The 18,065-nt window shown below is 41.2% G+C and overlaps 1 protein-coding gene across 4 annotated transcripts in view; it reads right to left on the reverse strand.

Moving 5' to 3' along the window:
- The window catches only part of Dctn5 (dynactin subunit 5), a 32,090-nt gene extending 14,062 nt beyond the window's left edge, over nucleotides 1-18,028 (reverse strand). For 3 of the 4 annotated variants that reach the window (XR_012443181.1, XR_002213651.2, XM_020184445.2), the window contains exons 1-5: nucleotides 17,873-18,028; nucleotides 16,461-16,529; nucleotides 5,169-5,287; nucleotides 4,304-4,415; nucleotides 1,132-1,234 (exon numbers count right to left, since the gene is read on the reverse strand). Coding sequence is in view for 2 of the 4 variants with exons in the window: in XM_020184445.2 (XP_020040034.1) it covers nucleotides 1,132-1,234; nucleotides 4,304-4,415; nucleotides 5,169-5,287; nucleotides 16,461-16,529; nucleotides 17,873-17,920 (451 nt within the window). In the remaining 2 variants the exon portion in view is untranslated. The remainder of the gene's footprint in view (nucleotides 1-1,131; nucleotides 1,235-4,303; nucleotides 4,416-5,168; nucleotides 5,288-16,460; nucleotides 16,530-17,872) is intronic. The other variant, XM_074059479.1, reaches the window with a different exon arrangement.
- Nucleotides 18,029-18,065: the final 37 nt, after the last annotated feature.

Raw genomic sequence — 18,065 nt, forward strand, 5'->3', positions numbered from 1 at the left:
ACTCAGGTGGTAGAGCACCTGCCTAGCAAGCATGAAGCTCTGAGTTGAAACCCCGGTACCACAATAAATAGTTTTACATATCTATATTATATATAAATAAATATACACATATATTCATATATATCTATACACAAACACATGCACTGTGAGAATATATAAATATATAAGACAACAGACAGGATAGAAAAATAGAGATTTACAAAATTCAAAATTCTGACAAGGCACCCTGAAATTATCAGGCAATGATAGACTTGCAAACATGTTTGATTGGTACAGTATTTAATCTTTTTTTTAAACTCCAAGATGAGATCTAAAAACTCCTATTTCAGCTCCTCATACAATGCTAGACAATCTCCTAACATCAGGTTGTGTAACAGCAGTGATAACAGTCTAGGCTTTCGGGCACTGTACAACCTGCCTGGCTCCTGCAGCCTCTCATCTCTTGGCTTCTAACCCACATTCTTCCTGCATGAGTTCCCCTTCCTTTTGTCCTATGTCTCAGTTTCATCCTGTGTAGCCCCCCAAAAAAGTGCCAGTTTCCTACACCCCTATGTCTCCGGATTGGAAGAAGGAGACTGCCAATAGTGCATTTATCTGTGAAGCCATATAAAAGAAACATGACCATGTTTCATGCTAATTTGTCAGTCTGTGGATTCCTGACCATCCTAGAAGTATAAATTCAAACCTGCCAGAGCCCAGGTTCTCTGTATTTCCCATTACTGCTTGTAGCTCTATTCTACATCAGTCTTCCCTGGAGGGAAAGTCCTTCAAGGGTGTGTGAGGGCCTCTCTGCCATGTGTAGATCCAAGGTTTAAGCTCCTGTCCCTCGTAAGTACTGTATCCTAAACCACTACTATGAAGTCAACGGCCTCGCAATCTCACAGCTTGGGTTAGTTTTCTCTGTTTTTGACCCTGGATAATTTCCTTATTTTCTTAAGAACCCAATTATGCATTTTAAAAAGAAGCTGGTCATATTTCAGATAGCTTTTTAGGTACTCTGTAACTAGAGAATTTTTAAGTTCACTAAATCAATGAATTATCAGAATCAGAAGTTACATGCAATATTTTTGTGATAGAAAATAAAACCGAGTTTTAAGGAGTTTAAAATAAAAAAAACAATACCACGGTTACCTGGGCAGCCTGAGAAGACAGTGAATGGTGGGACCACAGTTTCTGGAGGTAATACTGTGTTGTCAAGAATTTTGCAGCAGTCTTTCAACACACACCGGCGTCCCTGAAATTCAAATAGGAGAGACCAGGGCATGGAGTAAAAAGGTTGTCTAGTATACTGTGTGGAAGGCTGTATTTTATATTTTCTTCATTTGTGATATCATATAATAGCCAGGAAGAGTGACAAGAGGCTTGGTGGCAATTAACTACTTCAGGTGGAACTGACAAGGAGAAGAAGGCTAGGGGCATGGCTCAAATGATAAGAGTGGCTGCCTAGTAAGTGCAAGGCTAAGTTCAAACCCATAATCACACATGCACACAAAAAAAACAAAAAGAAAAAAAAAAAAAAAAAGGAGAAAGGGATATGCAAGAGTGTGTGTGTGTGTGTGTGTGTGTGTGTACGTACGTACGTTTCGGGACAGGGTTATATGCAAGGGACAGTATAAGTTACCTCAAGCATTCAAGACTATGCAAACTATGGTTTTCCAAGAAGTGGACATCTGTTGTTTTGCTCCCTTTCTTCCAGTAACAGAACCTCCACTGTCCTTGGGAACCAAGAGCATACCTACCTCAGTCCATGTGCAGGCCCCCACACAAACTTCAAGCCTGACCACAGTGATAGGTTTAGGGAACAGGCATAGGAACCAGCCCAGGTTTACTGAACCTCAACCTAGGCTTTTGTTGGAACGCCTGGAAAAGCAGCCCTTTCCCCTGGGGTTGGAGGATGCACAGAGCTTGGAGCTCTGCCCATGAAGGAAGAACCTGTCTGTCAGTGAGCCGCCCAGAGGAAAGAGGAAGGGAGGAAGAAGACTCGCCCCCAAGCACAGAATGAGGCTGTAATTCTGGATGCACTCCATTGCTCACCTATAAGTTTAAGGCTTATTTGCTCTTGTCAGTCCCCTGGATCATTCATGACAAGTTCATTTGAAGGTGTTAGTTCATTTGTTCTCCCGGGGAAAGCAACAGTTATGTGAATGTTTAGGCTGAACCTGACACTTGCCTCTCTCCACTTAGTTACTGTTTTCCAGTTCTACCACTGGTCCACAGCATCTTGAGGGCAAGAAGCCAGGTGTGGGAGACTCACCTAGCTAGTGGCTAAAGCAGAGGAGGCTTGGGTAGAAGCTGATGCTGCGCCTCAGACTGCTCACTGAGTGAAGAAAGTTTTGATCTTTACTAGCCATGCTTCTATCACCACAACCTGTAAGTCACCGGTGTTCTGGTAAAAATGTGATCAAATACACCTGACTGAGAATGCGGAAATTTTATTTTATTTATTTTCTTGTGGTACTGGAGATTGAACTCAGGGTTTATACCTTAAGCCACTCCACCAGCCCTTATTTTTATTTTTCAAGACACAGTCTCATGAACCATTTGCCTGGGCTGGGTTGGAACCGTGATCTACCTGATCTCTGCCTCCTGAGCAGCTAGGATCATACTGTGAGCCAAAAGCACCTGGCGAGAATGTGGAAATTTTAATACATACCAGGATAACCTAGCTTCAACTAAGATTCTATCAAAAACACGATACAACATACTTTGATGTGCTTGCATTCACATTATTAAATATCCAAATCATCTGTATTTCTAGGAGGAGAAAGATTAACAAATGAATTTTTAAAAGGCTTATACCTTCAAGGTCTGAGTTTCTTAAGGGGCTGACTACACTGTCTCTGGCTGAAGAGTAAGTGGCTGCGAACCACAGTCACACCACTGTGCTGAAGAAACAACTTCCTCCCTCCTCTGGAACTCTATTTTATTTCCATTTTTTTGGGCAGTATTGGGGTTTGAGCTCAGGTGTCACACTTGTGAGGCAGTCATATACCTCTTGAGCCACTTTGCCAGCCCATTTTTGTGTTGGGTATTTTCAAGACAGGGCTCACTTTCATTTGCCTAGGCTGGCTTTGAACCATGAACCTCCTGATCTCTGACTCCTGAGTAGCCAGGATTACAGGCATGACTTGGAACTGTGTTTTAGTACTCACCATATAACCTCTTTCTAGCCTCTCCTCTTTCCCTTCCTGCTCAGTAATAACCACTCTTCTTCTTTCTTCTACTCTGAGTTCAACTCTTTCTTTCCGCTTTCTTCAACATCAGGCTGAACCAGACTTTCTGTCTCTACACATACAAGGAACTCCTCTGGAGCAAGAATCACGGGCAGAACAACCACTTCCCTTAATTCTGAATAGAATGTCAGATTGGAATGTTTTCCCAGCCCCGATTCTCCATCGCTGCCCACCTGTGCTGTGCCCTTTGGTTTCTGGAACATGAACTGTGAACGCTATGGTTTCTGCAAGTTTGTTTTGATACTCTGGAGTCTGAATCTTATACAAGGCAAAGATCTGGCTCTGTATTCATGGGAATGGCCACTAAAGAAAGAGAATGGACTTTGCTTTTCCTGGAAGCTACTCTGAGGTACACATCTAAAATGTAGGAAACATCTTCCCTTAACACCTGGCATCAGCTCTGTTCATTAACATCTCACCCACTTGGTTCTTAGAAATCAAGCTTTCTGCCTATGAGACAAGAAACCCAAACCTTGGTTGGATGAAACAAATGGATTCTTACATTCCAATGACCTAGGTTCCTACAGGCATTGTGAGGGCCTATTGGTACCCTGTGCGCCTTGCAGTCCCTGTGACACTTTCACACACCAATCCCTTTTCTGAAGTACCCAAACTCCCCTCATCTACAGTGCCAGTGTCAACTTGCCCCTCAGATCCCCTCCAGCACTGGACTGTAATTAACAAGTGGTCCACAGCTGTGCAGCTGCTCATACTGCCTGTATTAAAATCTAGCTCTGCCACTTAACGAGTTTTGTCAAATGTCTCAATGTCTGTGGTCCTCAGCCCTCTTTATCTGCAAACAGGGATGACAACAGCACCTAATGCCATGGGTGGTTGTGAGGATTAAATGAAGCAAGTGAAAAAAAGGGTTTAGCATCATGTAGAAGATGTTCTAGAAAGGCTAGGTGTTACTATGAATACCTGGAAAACACTCCAAATCCAGTAAGAAAGTCCCAGCCTCAGAAGGACTAGAGACTACTCGGCCTGACTTGGTCACAGAACTGCTAAGAGCTGGGGGTGGGAGGGAAAGGGGAAATGAGGTGCTTAGTTGGCCAGCTCATCATACTCACAATCACACAGTTCTTGCCAACGTGGACATAAGACCCAATCTGAGCAGCATTGACCACACAATCTTCCTCAATAAAGACGTGGTCCCCAATATGCAAAGGAAAGAATGCAACACTAGAGAAAGAAGATGAACAAAGAAAGGTCAAGGTGATGTACTCTGGGTCAATGTTTATAGAACCATAGATCATCATCTCAACAACTTCATCTTGTCTTAGTGAGTCTATTCCAGGCAAGGAAAGAATTCCCAGGCCACAGAAATTCTATAATGTTGAAGGTGATGAATGAGATCACTAGCTCAAAATCAGAAATCTTGTTTGTTTTTTTGGAGGCAGTACCAGGCTTAAACTCAGGTCCTTGTGCTTGCCATGTCAGTGCTCTACTATTTGAGGCATACCTCCGGCCCTTTTTGCTTTAATTATTCTTCAGCTAGGGTTTTGTGCTTTTAACCTGGGCTGGCTTCAAACTGTGATCCTCCTCCTATGCTTCCTACAGAAAAGAAGGAACAGTACATCTGCAGATGCAGAGGGACAGACGGAATGGGTGTCTTAATTGTGGCTAGCTAACCAGTTGCAGGTTTTGTACTCTTGCTATGAAAGAGTTTTTGAACTCTTAGGTTCCATTAAATATGCCTCTGTGTGTTAAATGAGAACCCCTTTGCTCTTTCCAGCTTAGACAGATTCTGTTTCTGGCAACCAAGCACCAAACAGATTAAGATAACCACTACCAGAGCTGTGTTCCTTATGATGACCTCTGACTCAGTTTCCCCGATAGCAGGATGGACCTGCTCAGTACATAACTCAATACATGCACAATGCCACCAGTGGCAGCATCTTGCCCAGGATAGGAAAAGGTCATTAAATTACATACCCTTTGCTGAATTTCTTGAATGGTGGCCTTATGACACTACGACTTTTCACAACACAATGGCGTCCAACTCTTACATTTGCCAGATCTCCGCGGATAATACAGTCATTCATTATGATGGTCTATAAGACAAAGCATATGTTTTAAAATTACCAACACAGCCTACAACACAACAACGTAAAAGAATATATAACAGGGCATAGACTGAGAGTGATATTATGATCTGCTGCACCAATGTTTTGCCAAAAGGGACAACTTGTAGCTGAAGGAGACGTGCCCTCAACTCTTGCTAATGTGGTGGGGAGGGGGTCAAGGGGGAGAGATGGTGGAGGCGATCTAATCAACGTACAATGTAAGGTTATTTAGAATCGTTACAACAAATCCCCCCTGTACAATGAATATATGCTAATAAAAATGAAAAAAAAGTGACCTCAACATTGACAGCAGGCTGACCCCTGGATGTTACAAGCTTTGCCCGTTTTTTTTTTGGGGGGGGGTGGGGAGTGTTTGTTTTTGCAGAACTGGGGACTGAACCTAGTGCCTCAAGCCCTGGCCCAAATTCTGTCCATAATACTCCATGAAAAGGACTCAATGAATGAGTTCTTTATTTAGAATTCCTAGAGCAGACAGTTTATGTGTCTCTTTTCATTCACCCAGGTCTACCTGCCCAGGTGACTGTCCTGGCGGCTCCCATTTGTCCTTATCTCCTAATAGCACTATCTCCAATGTCATGCTCCCATAGGTGGGCCCATTTAAGCTCTCAAATCCTAACTTTGGGTCTCAGATTAAAAGTTACACTGCATGGGATAGGACCAGGTATCCCCAGAGATCACCTGGAAGGGCTGAGTAACATACTAGAAACTAGGGGAATAGGTGCTACACATTTGGCATTTTCAAAATGTTGACTGAATAAATGAATGGGATTTTTAAAAAGTGCATACGAGTGGATTTGCTGCTGCAAACATGAACAAGGGACCAGATCATGATGAAGTACATATGCCACAGAAACTTAAGACTTTTTTTCCTATAGGATAGAAGGAATTAATGAAATGGTTTTTTTCCATTTTTATTAGGATATATTTGTTGCATGGGAGGAAGGATTCATGGCGACAAATCCAAATAGGCTTACATTGTACATTGGTTAGATTGCCCCCACCATCTTCCCCAACGATCCCTTCCTTGCCCCATTTAAAGCAATTACAAGAGGTTTTATCATTCTGTTTCACATGTATATGAAGCCCATCAACCATATTCCCTCACCTTCATTTCTTCCATTCACCCGGCCCCTATAAGTATCTCCTCTCCCCCAGCCCCTCGCACTACACCTATTTTACAGTCCTGCCTTCCATTATTAATCCCAAATTCAATGTTCAAAGGGGTTTTTCCATGTATCCCTGTTATGAGTACACTTTACTTTGATCAATTCAACCCCTTCCATTACTCTTCCTTACCCCTTCCCTCCCACCTCCCATTATTCAACAGCTTTCAATGAAATATTTTAAACAGATGATTAGGAGAACTGCATTTTTACTTTTAGAAACACCACTCTGGAACCAGTCTGAAGTCTGGAGAATACAGGTGAGACTGGAGGGAAAGTAACCCTTGAGATGACGAGTGGTCAAGGTAAAAATAGGTTATGGATCTGATCTCAGGCAACAGCTATGCATATGAGAAGGAAAAACAAAGGAAGAAAACGATCAAGTTTCTACATCTCCCTACTGATTCAGAGGAAGGAGGAGAGATAAAGCCACATTAACAACTACACATAGCCATAATCAGCCAAACTCAGCAACTTGAAAATCTGACAGTACAGTGATCCAGTTTCTGTAACATATAAATCACATGGAAGAAAAGTGGAGGAGGAAAGAAAACTGCTACAGATTAAAACAGACAAGGAATATATCAACCAAATTTGACTCTGACTTGAACAAACCAGCTGTAAAAAGTCATCTTGAAATACTGAAGAGAAAAAAAGCAAAACAAACAAACAAACAAAAACATACTGAAGAGACTAAACATGGACTGAGGATTAGCTGACACAGGCTGAAGGGCTGGGTGAAACCCCAGCAACTCAGGAGGGGGAGATAAGAGGATCACATAACAGAATAAATTATTAAAGGAGGAATTTTTATTTGTTTATTTTATGCATGACTGAGAAAAATTCCAAGAAGAGTTTTAAATTAAAAAAGCAAGTAAAGACAGGGCAAGTGGCTCAAGCCAGTAATCCTATCTACTCAGGAGACTGAGATTGGGAGGATCAAGGTTTGAGGTCAGCCCAACCAAAAAGTTAGTGAGACCCCCATCTTAACCAATAAAAGCTGCATGTGGTGGTGCGTGCCTGTCATTCCAGCTACTGGGGAAGCGAAAATAAGCAAATCTAAGTCCAGGCTGGCCTGGGCATAAAGTGATAACCTATTTCGAAAATAACCAAACCAATAAGGGCTGGGGTGTAGCTCAAGTAGTAGAGCACCTGCATAGAAAGCCTGAGGCCTTGAATTCAACCCCAGCATCACCAAAAACAAACAAACAAAAGTTCCTAAGTGTTTTAGTTTTTGAAATATTTGCATAGATTTCACCAGCTAAGCATCTCTAAACTGAAAATCTGAAACTCAAGAAGTTTCAGATTTCAGAGTAATTTGGATTCTGGATTTTTGGATTAGGGAGGCTCAACCTCTAATAGGGCAGCACTGGGGGGTTAAAATATATATATATAATAATGACACTGTACTTATTTTTCAAGTCTTTAAATATTAGGAACACACAGTAAAGTGTTTATGGGTAAAATACTATAGTTTGTAATTTGCTTTAAAACACTACGGCTTCCTCTACCCCATCCTAGTCAAACTATGTCTGCTTTGATGGTGTAGAAATGAAATCGGAAAGCTGATGAATGAGTGCGTGAGAATTTATCATATAGTCTTCTTACTTTTGTACATGTCTTAAAAAGTACAATAAACTGGCCGCTGGTGGCTCACGCCTGTAATACTAGCTACTTGGGAGGCAGAGATCAGGAGGATCAAGGTTCAGAGCCAACCTGGGCAAATAGTTCACGAGACCCTATCTCAAAAAACCCAACACAACAACAACAACAAAAAAGAAAACAAACAAACAAAAAACCCAACACAAAAAAGGGCTGGTGGAGAGGCTCAAGCGGTAAGAGCGCCTGCCTAGCAAGCATGAGACCCTGAGTTCAAACCCCAGTACTGCCAAAATAATAAAAGTTCCATAATAAGATTGCACAGCTATAAAAAGGAATGAGCTAATAATCTACTAATATAAGCAACAAAATGGATAACCTCACACATGCTGAATGAAAGAAGCCTGACATAAAAGAATATGTGATTCTAATTATACGAAGCTATAGAAAATGCAAAACTAATCTACATTAGTTTTACAACAGTAGTTGCCTGTGGTCAAGTGTCGAGGGAAGGTTGTCTAGAAAAGGACACAAGGAAGGTAGGGAAATGGAAATATTTCATATCCATCAATAGCCCCTCTATCAGGAAAACACACAGTCCTACATGCTGTTGATGGCAGAGCATTACAGTTACTCTCAGTTCTCAAAAGCTCTTTTCTTAAAGACTAAATAGATGTCTATTTCTGGCACATACTTTCATCTGAGATCCTTAATTTACTTCAGTCATGGTTTCAGTTTTATGTTTCCATCTACAAAACAGAATTCCAAGAGTTCTGGGTATGTGATGGTTAATCCTGCATGTCATCCTGATTGGACTGAGAGATACCCAGATTAATAAAGAACACCTCTGGGTGTGTTTGTAAGAGCATTTCCAGGGACCATTAGTCATAGGCTTCTTCTTTTTCCGGCTTGCTTTTTGGTGGTAGTAGGGTTTGAACTCAGAGCTCTACCACTTGAGCCACAGCTCCAGTCTGTTCATAGGCTTGTGACCTAATGAGTGGTTTAATCCACTAATAGATTCGAAATTTGAATAAATTATTGGGAGGTGGTAGAATTGTGGAAAGTGAGACCCGCCTGGCGGAAGGAAGTCACTGGTATGTGTCCTTGGGGGCCAATCTTACCCTGGCCCCTTTCTGTTACTAGTCCCCTCTGCTTCCTGTTACTAACTACACCCCTCTGCTTCCTGGCTGCCATGATGTGAGCTTCTCTGCCATGTCCTCCCTGCCATGATAAACTGAAACCTCTAAAACCAGGGGTAAATTCTTCACCCTCTTAAGTTGTTTCTACCAGGTATTTGGTTACAGCAATGATAAAACTAACATGGTCTATGGGGTTTGTTTTGTTTTGTTGTTGTACTGAGGTTTGAACTTAGGGCTTGTGCTTACTAGGCAGGCCCTCTACCACTTGAGCCACACAAAGCAAAAACAAAGCCTTTTGGTTTTGGTTGTTTTTTAGATGGGGGTCATCATGTTTTCGCCCAGGCTGGTTGGGGCTGCAGTCCTCCTACTTACACTTCCCATGTTGCTGGGATAACTGGTATGTATTCTACACCTAGCTGTTTTTGTTGTTGAAATGAGGTCCCTCTAACTCTTTGCCTGGGCTGGCCACAAACCTGGATTCTCCTGATTTCTGCCTCCCAAATAGCTAGGATTACAGGTGTGAGCTACCACACATGGTAGAGTATTTGTTTTAAATAGATAAAACAATTTTAGTTTGGAAATAAAGACAATTCATTACAAATCCTTCAGTCAGCCTAAACTATACTGTAACTGAAGAAGCAAACACACAAAAAAGGTAAATAAATTATATCACCAGTGGTCAAAGAAATTCAGAGAGAGAGACTCAATTCCTGGCTCCTACTTTCATAAAGAATAGAGTAAGAACTAGAAACTAGGTTCAAAATGGAAGCAACACACTGAAGGTAGTGATGCACACCTGTAATCCTAGCACTTGGGAGCCTCAGACAAGAGGATCACAAGTTTGAGGCCAGCCCGGGTTACATACTGAGATCCTGTCACAAAACAATATAGAGGCAATAGGGTGTTCAAATGAGGGCCAGGCATCATGCCTTTAATTTTAGCTACTTGGGAGGTGGAGATAGAAGGATCATGGTTTGAGACCAGTCTGGACAAAAGAAAAGTTAACAAGACTCTATCTCAAAGAACAAGCTGGGTGTAGTAGTCCCTGTAATCCCAGCTATGAAGAAGGTGGAGGTAGGAGGATAGTGTTCCAAGGCTGCCTGGGCAAAAGCGAAACCCTTCCTGAAAAGTAAAGTAAAGCAACAAATGAAAAACAGGGTGTTCAAATGAAAGTAGGTAGCTACAAGGCCTACAGGGAAGAAAATAATACCAGAGCAAAAAGTTCATTATTCTAAACAAAGGGCAAGACAGAAGTGGCAAGCTCAAGGCTCAAGACTGTACCTGCAAACCTGTTTTGTTTGGTCCATGTAGCATTTTTAGAATATTGTTCATAATTTTTTTTTTTTGGTGGTCCTGGGGATTGAACCCAGGTCTTCTATTGAGCTACACCCCCTGCCCTTTTGTTTGTATTTTGTCTTTGAGATAACAAGGTCTCACTAACTTTGATCAGGTTGGCCTCAAACTTGCAAGCCACCTATCTTTCTCTGGAATAGCTGGGATTACAGGCATAGCCACCGTGCCTGGCGCAGATGTTATTATTTGAATGGTAGACATTTAACATTTTTAACAATCTAGGTTTCCAGGTTCCAGAAGCTAGAAATGCAAGCCTGTTTCTCCACATAGTCATGATCAGCCTGAGCTCAGTTTGGTCATGTACTCTCCAATTCACCAATTCTGCTCAGTCTGGCCTCTATTCATCTGGCCCTTCTCAATCCTTGAAGGTTCTGTGACATCTGATATAAAGGCCCAGGAAAACAGAAATAGCAAAGTTCAGAAAAGGAGAGGGGTTAGAAATAAAAATAGATGGTTCATGATCGTAAACACCCTGGAAACAAATTAAGTCTCCACTAGTAGGAGAGTGGATCAGTGGAATCACATAGAGGTGAGCATGCACACACCACAACGAATTGAGAGATGGAAGTTGAGCACCACTATACTTACGAAGTGCTTCTTACTGTTGCCCTTATATAATTGTGTATAAAGAAATTCGTCACAGAAAACCAAGTAAAGTTAAACGACATGTATTAATTAGGGATACATAAATATGTGGCAAGTCTCTTTAAAAATAATTAAAGAATTGCTAAGACACAAAATTCAGAAAGTAGTTTCCTCAAAGGAAAACAGAAAAAAAGGGTGGGAGGAACAAAATGTTAGTACTCAATGACTATGTGCCAGTTCTTCAGTTGGGTTCGTGGGCTTTGACTTAATTTTTATGTTTCAAAACAGATGAGTCACATACACAGTAAGCCACCTTATTCACGGATTTATTACACCTGGTTTTGAGTCAAAAGGTAATAATAAAGGCCAGGCACTGGGATAACACCTGTAATCCAGCTACACAGGAGACACAGAAGGAAGATCGTGGTTCAAAGCCAACCCGGGCAAACAGTTCATAAGACCCTATCTCAAAAATATCCAACACAAAACCAAAAAGGGCTGGTAGACTGGATCAAGTGGTAGAGTGCCTGCCTAGCAAGCCTAAGGCTCTGAGTTCAAACCCCAGTACCACAAACGAGGATGATGATGATGATTTGTGCTGTAGGTATGGCTCACATGGTAGAGCACCTGGCTAGCAAGAGTTCAAACCCCAGTATCACAAATAATAATAATAATAATAATTTTTTAGAATAAGAAATTTCAAAAACAAAAATTATTAATTCCCAGTTACATCATGCAGCTCAGTGGATGTGGAGAAGCTCTCAGTCAGCCTCGAGTTATCATCAGTTGTGTTGAAACTGATGAGTGTACTTAATTATATGATCTGCTGAGTGTACTTAATTTTGTGAAAATTTGCCTCTCAAAAAGTAGAAGGTTGATCTGGTGGTGTGGTGCAAGTGGTAGAATACCAGCTTATCAAGTGCAAGGCCCTGAGTTCAAACCCCAGTACAGCAATAAAAAAAAAAAAAAAAAAGAAGAAGAAAAAGCAAATGGTGCCCAAGATGCAAAGAAAAACTGAATGTGCTTAACTGAAATGATAAAGTGAAAATCAGAGATCTGTTGAAAGGCGGCATGTCTACCAGAAGTTGTGTGGTGTTGTGGAGGAAAATCAATGAAGCATCTGCAATACGGCACTGAATTCTGTGTGTCTTGAGTATTTGCAGTTTTTTCTCAACAGCAGTATCCTTGGAATCCTACACCTGTGGATACCAAAGGCTTACTGTACTCTTTTTGGACAGTAAGTGTTACCAAACAAAGTATCTTTTAAAAAAGACAGAAAGGGCCTTAAATAGCCAAAACAATCATTTAAAAGACCAAGGTTAGACTGCTCATATTTTCTCATTTAAACTTACTACAAAAAAAATTATTATAAGGCTACAGTAATCAAAACCATGTAGTACTAAGGATAACATACAGACTAACCAAACAGAATCAAGAGTTTAGAAACAAACTCATAAACCTATGACCAAATGATTTTCTACAAGAATGCAAGACCATTCAGTAATGAAAGAACAGTGTCTTCATCAAAGGGCTCTGAGACAGCTTTACCTCCACATCAGAAAGAATTAAGCTAGATCCGTCTCATACTATACAAAAAACTAATTCAAAACAGAATAAGTAGCTAGTGTGAGTGCTGGAACATAGCTCCAGGAAGAAAACAGTAGTAAGTCTAGTGACTTTACATTGCCCATGGGTTCTCAGACATGATGCCAAACACATGAGCAATGGGAAAAGACAGACTGGGCATCATCAAAGTTAAAACTTATGCACCAAAGGACATTGTAAAAGAGGAAAAAAAGACAATTCCAGAATTGTCTTTTGACTTGTGTTATGCTATGGCTAATGAGTTGAGTATGTTCTTATGGGCTTATTAGCCATTTGCATATCTCCTTTAGAGGAATGTCTTTCCAGCTCTTTGTCCATTTTTAAAATTGTGTTATCTTTTTGTTCAGTTGCGAGAATTCTCAACGTATTCTAGATACTAAATCCTTATTAGATCTGGGATTTGCAGTACTATGAAATGTGCAGAAATTGGAACACCATACATCACTGGTGGAAGTGTGAAATGGTGTGGCCATTGTGGAATGTAGTCTGGCAGTTCCTCAAAAGGTTAAAAACAAAATCACCACTTGAGACCCAGCCATTCCACTCCTAGGTTTATACTCCAAACAACTGAAGCCACAGGGTCCAACAGACATTTGTACACCAGTGTTCATCACAGTATAATTCACAACTACCAAAAGACAGAAATAACCCATGTGTCCATCAACAAATGAATGGATGAGCAAAATGTGGTACACACATAGTGGAATATTATTCAGCTATGAAAAGGAACGTGATACTACCTGGGTGAATTTTGGAAAACATGCTAGGTGCAATAAGCCAGACAAAAAGGACAAATATTTATGATTCCACTTACATGAAATATCTAGAATAAGTAAATTCATAGAGACAGAAAGTAGATTAGAGGCTGAGAGTGTAGCTCAGTGGTAGCACACATGCTTAGCATGTATGAGGCCCTAAATTCAGTTCCCAGAACCAAAAAAACAACAGGAAGAAGAAAGTAGAGTTAGGGAGATTGTGGCTATCGAGCACTGGGGGGAAGGAAGAATGGGGAATTATCGGTTATTATCATGGGTGATAAAGTTTTGAGAATAAATTGTGATTGTTGCACAACATTGTGAATGTAATTGATGGCATTTAATTCTATGCATAGTCATAGTTCATAATCCATTTGGAAGCACAAAAGACCCTGAATAGCTTAAGCAATCCTGAGCAAAAAGAGCAACACTGGAGGTATCAGAGTACCTGATTTCAAACTATACTACACACCCATAGTAACAAAAAAACAGCATGATACTTGCCCAAAAAGAGACACATAGACCAATGGAACAGAACAGAATAGAGGGCCAGAAATAAACTCACGTAGCTACAGCCATTTGATTCACAACAAAGTGCCAAGGAAAAACTGGATATCACCCACAAAAAACTGAAACTAGACCCTGCCAGATGCCTGTGGCTTACCCCTGTAATCCTAGCTATGGGAGAGGCTGAGATTGGGATGACCAAGGTTTGAGGCCAGCCTGGGTAAATACTTTGAGAGACCTCTTCTCCAAAATAACCAGAGCAAAATGTGTGTCTCAAGTGATAAAGCACCTGTTTTGCAAGCATGAAGCCCTGAGTTCAAACCCCAGTAATGAAAAAAATAAAAAACAAAAAACTAGACCCCTACTTCTCCCCTTGTACAAAAATTAATTTGGAATGGATCCAAGACCTTAATATAAGATCCAAAATGTTAGAACTACTAGGGGAAAATATTTCAAGACACAGACATAGACAGACTTTCTAAGTGGGACTCTAATAGCTCAGGAAATAAGAGCAAAAAATGGATAAACAGAATTGCATTAAATTAAAAAGCTTCTGTACATTAAAGTAAACACCAGAGTGAAGATAACAGCCTACAGAATGGAAGAAAAATCTTTGCCAGGCTTTCATCAGACAAGGGGTTACTATCTAGAACATATAAAGAGCTCCAAAAATTAAATAACAAAAGAATGAATAGTTCTGTCAATAAACAGGAAAATGAACACAGAGTTCTTTTTTTTTTCTTTTTGAACAGATAGTTCTCTAAAGAAGTACAAATGTCAAATAAATGAAAAAGTGTTGACCATCTTTGGCAATCAAGGAAATGCAAATCAAAACTACATTAGGATTCTAATCTTGCCCAGTAAGAATGGTTCTCATCAAGGAAACAAACTACAACAAATGCTGGCAAGGATATGGGAAAAAAGGAATGCTTAGTTCAGCCACTATGGAAATCAGTATAGAGGTTCCTCAAAAAACAAAAACAAAACAGAACTATGATTCTGCTAAACCACTACAGGCATAGGCCCAAAGGAATCAAAGTCAGTATATAGTAGACACTGACATACCATGTTTATTGCAGCACAATTCACAGTAGCCAAGTTACAGAATCAGCCTAGGTGCTCAGCAACAGATGAATGAATAAAGGTAATGTGGTATATATAGACAATGGAGTATTATTCAGCCATAAAGAAGAATGAGGCCAGGTGTAGTCGTGAGCCTACGGTTCACTCCTGTAATCCCAGATACTCAGGAGGTAGCCATCATGAGGATCATAGTTTGAGGCCAGCTGTGCAGAAAAAAGTTAGCAAGACTAAACTAATCTCAACCAACAAGCTGGATGTGGTGGTTGTATCTGTAATTCCAGCTATGCAAGAGGTATAAGTAGCAGGATCATGGTCTGAGGCCAGCCCCAGCCAAAAATGTGAGACCCTATGGAGGGTAGGGGTGGGTGGAATAAGTAAAAGCAAAAAAGGACTGGGGGAATGGCTCAAGCAATAGAGTGCCTACCTAGCAAGTGTAAAGCCCTGAGTTCAAACACCAGTACCGCCAGAAAGAAAGAAAGAGAAAAAGAGAGGAAGGAAGGGAGGGAGGTAAGAAGGGTGAGAGGGAGAAAGGAGGGAAGGGAGGGAGGGAAGAAAGGAAAGAAAACAAAAAGAAGGGAGGGAAGGAGGGAGGGAGGAAGGAAGGAAGAAAGGAAGGAGATGAAGGAAAATAGATGTAAATGGAAATCATGTTAAGTGACATAAGCCAGACTCAGAAAGACAAATACCATGTTTTCTCTCCTATGCAGAATCTAGACCTAAAAATAAAGAAACAAAAGACGTGAATATACAAAGGGCTTATTTGCTATTTGGGAGAGGAACACAACAGGGGGAGGGAAAGGGACCAAGAAAGGTGATGGGGGTAAGCAGAATTGAAGCACATTCTATACATGTGTGGAAATGTCATAATGAAACATTTTTCTTTCTTTTTTTGCAGTACTGAGGTTTGAACTCAAGACCTCATACTTGGTAGGCAGGCATACTACCATTTGAGCCACTCTCCAACCCCCATTATTTTGTAAGATCAAAAAAAAAATTCAGAGCCGACACCAGGGGCTCATGCCTGTAATCCTAGCTATTTGGAGGTAGAGAAAAGGAGGATTGAAGTTCGAAGCTACCCAGGACAAATAATTTGAGCGACCTTATCTCAAAAATATCCAACACACAAAAAAAGGGCTGGCAAGAGAGCTGAAGTGCCTGCCTAGCCAGCATGAGGCCCTGAGTTCAAACCCAAGTATTACTAAATAAATAAATCCAATTTGGAGGAAAAAAGAAAGAGAATTAGAAACATACAATGATAAATAGACATAGTTACATTCCATCCACCCTACTAATGTGATGACTAGTGAAAAACAAGCAAAGGTGAGCATTCTGGAGCTACTCTGTCCCTTACCTTGCCATTGAGAACAATGTTCTGGCTCCCGCACAACACTGACTGGCGACTAACTTTGTTACCAGATGCCTAAAAAAAAACAGAGAACTGGGGTGAGGAAGCTGAGTCAGCAACTGAGCTACAAGTTTCCATCAAGAAAGTTCATATTGTAAGCTGGGCATAGTGGCTTCTACCTGTAATCCTAGCTAGTCGGGAGACAAAGATAGGGAGGATCGAGGTTGGAGGCCAGCCTGGACAAACAATTCTTGAGACCTCTTCTTAACCAATAAAAGCTGGGGGAAGTGTAACACACCTGTCATGCCAGCTGTGGAAAGCATAAATCAGAGATGGTGATCCAGGCCTATTTGGGCATAAAGGAGAATCTACCTCAAAAATAATGAGTAAAAGGGGCGGGGGGTGTGGCTCAAGAGGTAGAGCACCTGTCTGGGAAGCACAAGGCCCTAAATTTCAAACATCAGTTCCCCCTCCCTTCTTTGCTTTTGCTCATATTGGACATAAAATAATATGAAATGGAGTGCAGTCTAAAATGGAGTAAGGGCTTGGGGAACAGCTCAGTGGTAGAGCACTTGCCTAGCATGCACAAGGCCCTGGGTTTGATCCCCAGCACCCCCACACACACGGAATGAACCCCAAATCTCAAAAAAAGCAAGGATGGATGAGGAAACTAAAGATTCAGGGACCAGATCCTGACTATAGCTTAGAGCCTCGGGCAGAGACATGGTTCAAAACCATTCCATACTTCAGTTATAAAGCCCTAAGATGAGGATGGTATCTTTACTACTGTGAAAGCTATAAGAATGCAAAGAAAAACCTTTACTGGGCACTTGGCCTGTTTTCACCATTTTACACACATAATATATGTTGACTATTTAAAAAATAGTATTTTTCACTACCTGTTAACATATTACAAAACGTTAAAAAATGTGAGTACTATAGAAACACATCATACATGCATATAAAAATAGCACAATGAAACCCACCAAAAACTGTTAAAAAGCATGGAGGAGGAAGGGTGGTTAAAAAAAAGAAATACTGATGGGATGAATTTGATCAAAGTACATTATATGCAAGTTGTAAACATCCCAATGAAACCACCTCGTACAATTAACTTATGCTAATAATTTTTAAGTTTAGCAGTTTAAAAAAATCGTTTAAAAGGGCCGGAAGCTTGAAGAATGGGATTTGTCCTGTCCTCCGCAAAGCACTTCATCCCTACGGAAAAATCAGGAATATAAACAAAAAGCCTAAACTAGCCGCGCACGGACTAAATGACAAAATCAAGACGATGCACGAAGCATCCCTAGGTTACCCTGAGCAACCGCGGCGGGGACGGGGTGGGTGGGGCAGGACAGGGTGGGGCCGCGCAGGGAGTAGGCTTGGAAAGCGCAGGGAAGAAGTCTGAACGCGCGTACCGTCTCGATGTACTCCGACTTGTTGTACAGCAGCTCGCTTAGCTCCATGGCCGCCGCCGCCGCCTCTGCGTTCCTCGGAATCCTGTCAAAGCGCGTCCGGCTGGGCCAAAATTCCGGCTACTTCCGGTTGCTGCTTCATTTCCGCTTCCTGGCGTGGGTCTCATCGACAGCTTGACTCTCCTCTAAGCGGCCC

This window comes from Castor canadensis, chromosome 17 (genome assembly GCF_047511655.1).
Source record: "Castor canadensis chromosome 17, mCasCan1.hap1v2, whole genome shotgun sequence".
NCBI classification, from domain to species: domain Eukaryota; kingdom Metazoa; phylum Chordata; class Mammalia; order Rodentia; family Castoridae; genus Castor; species Castor canadensis.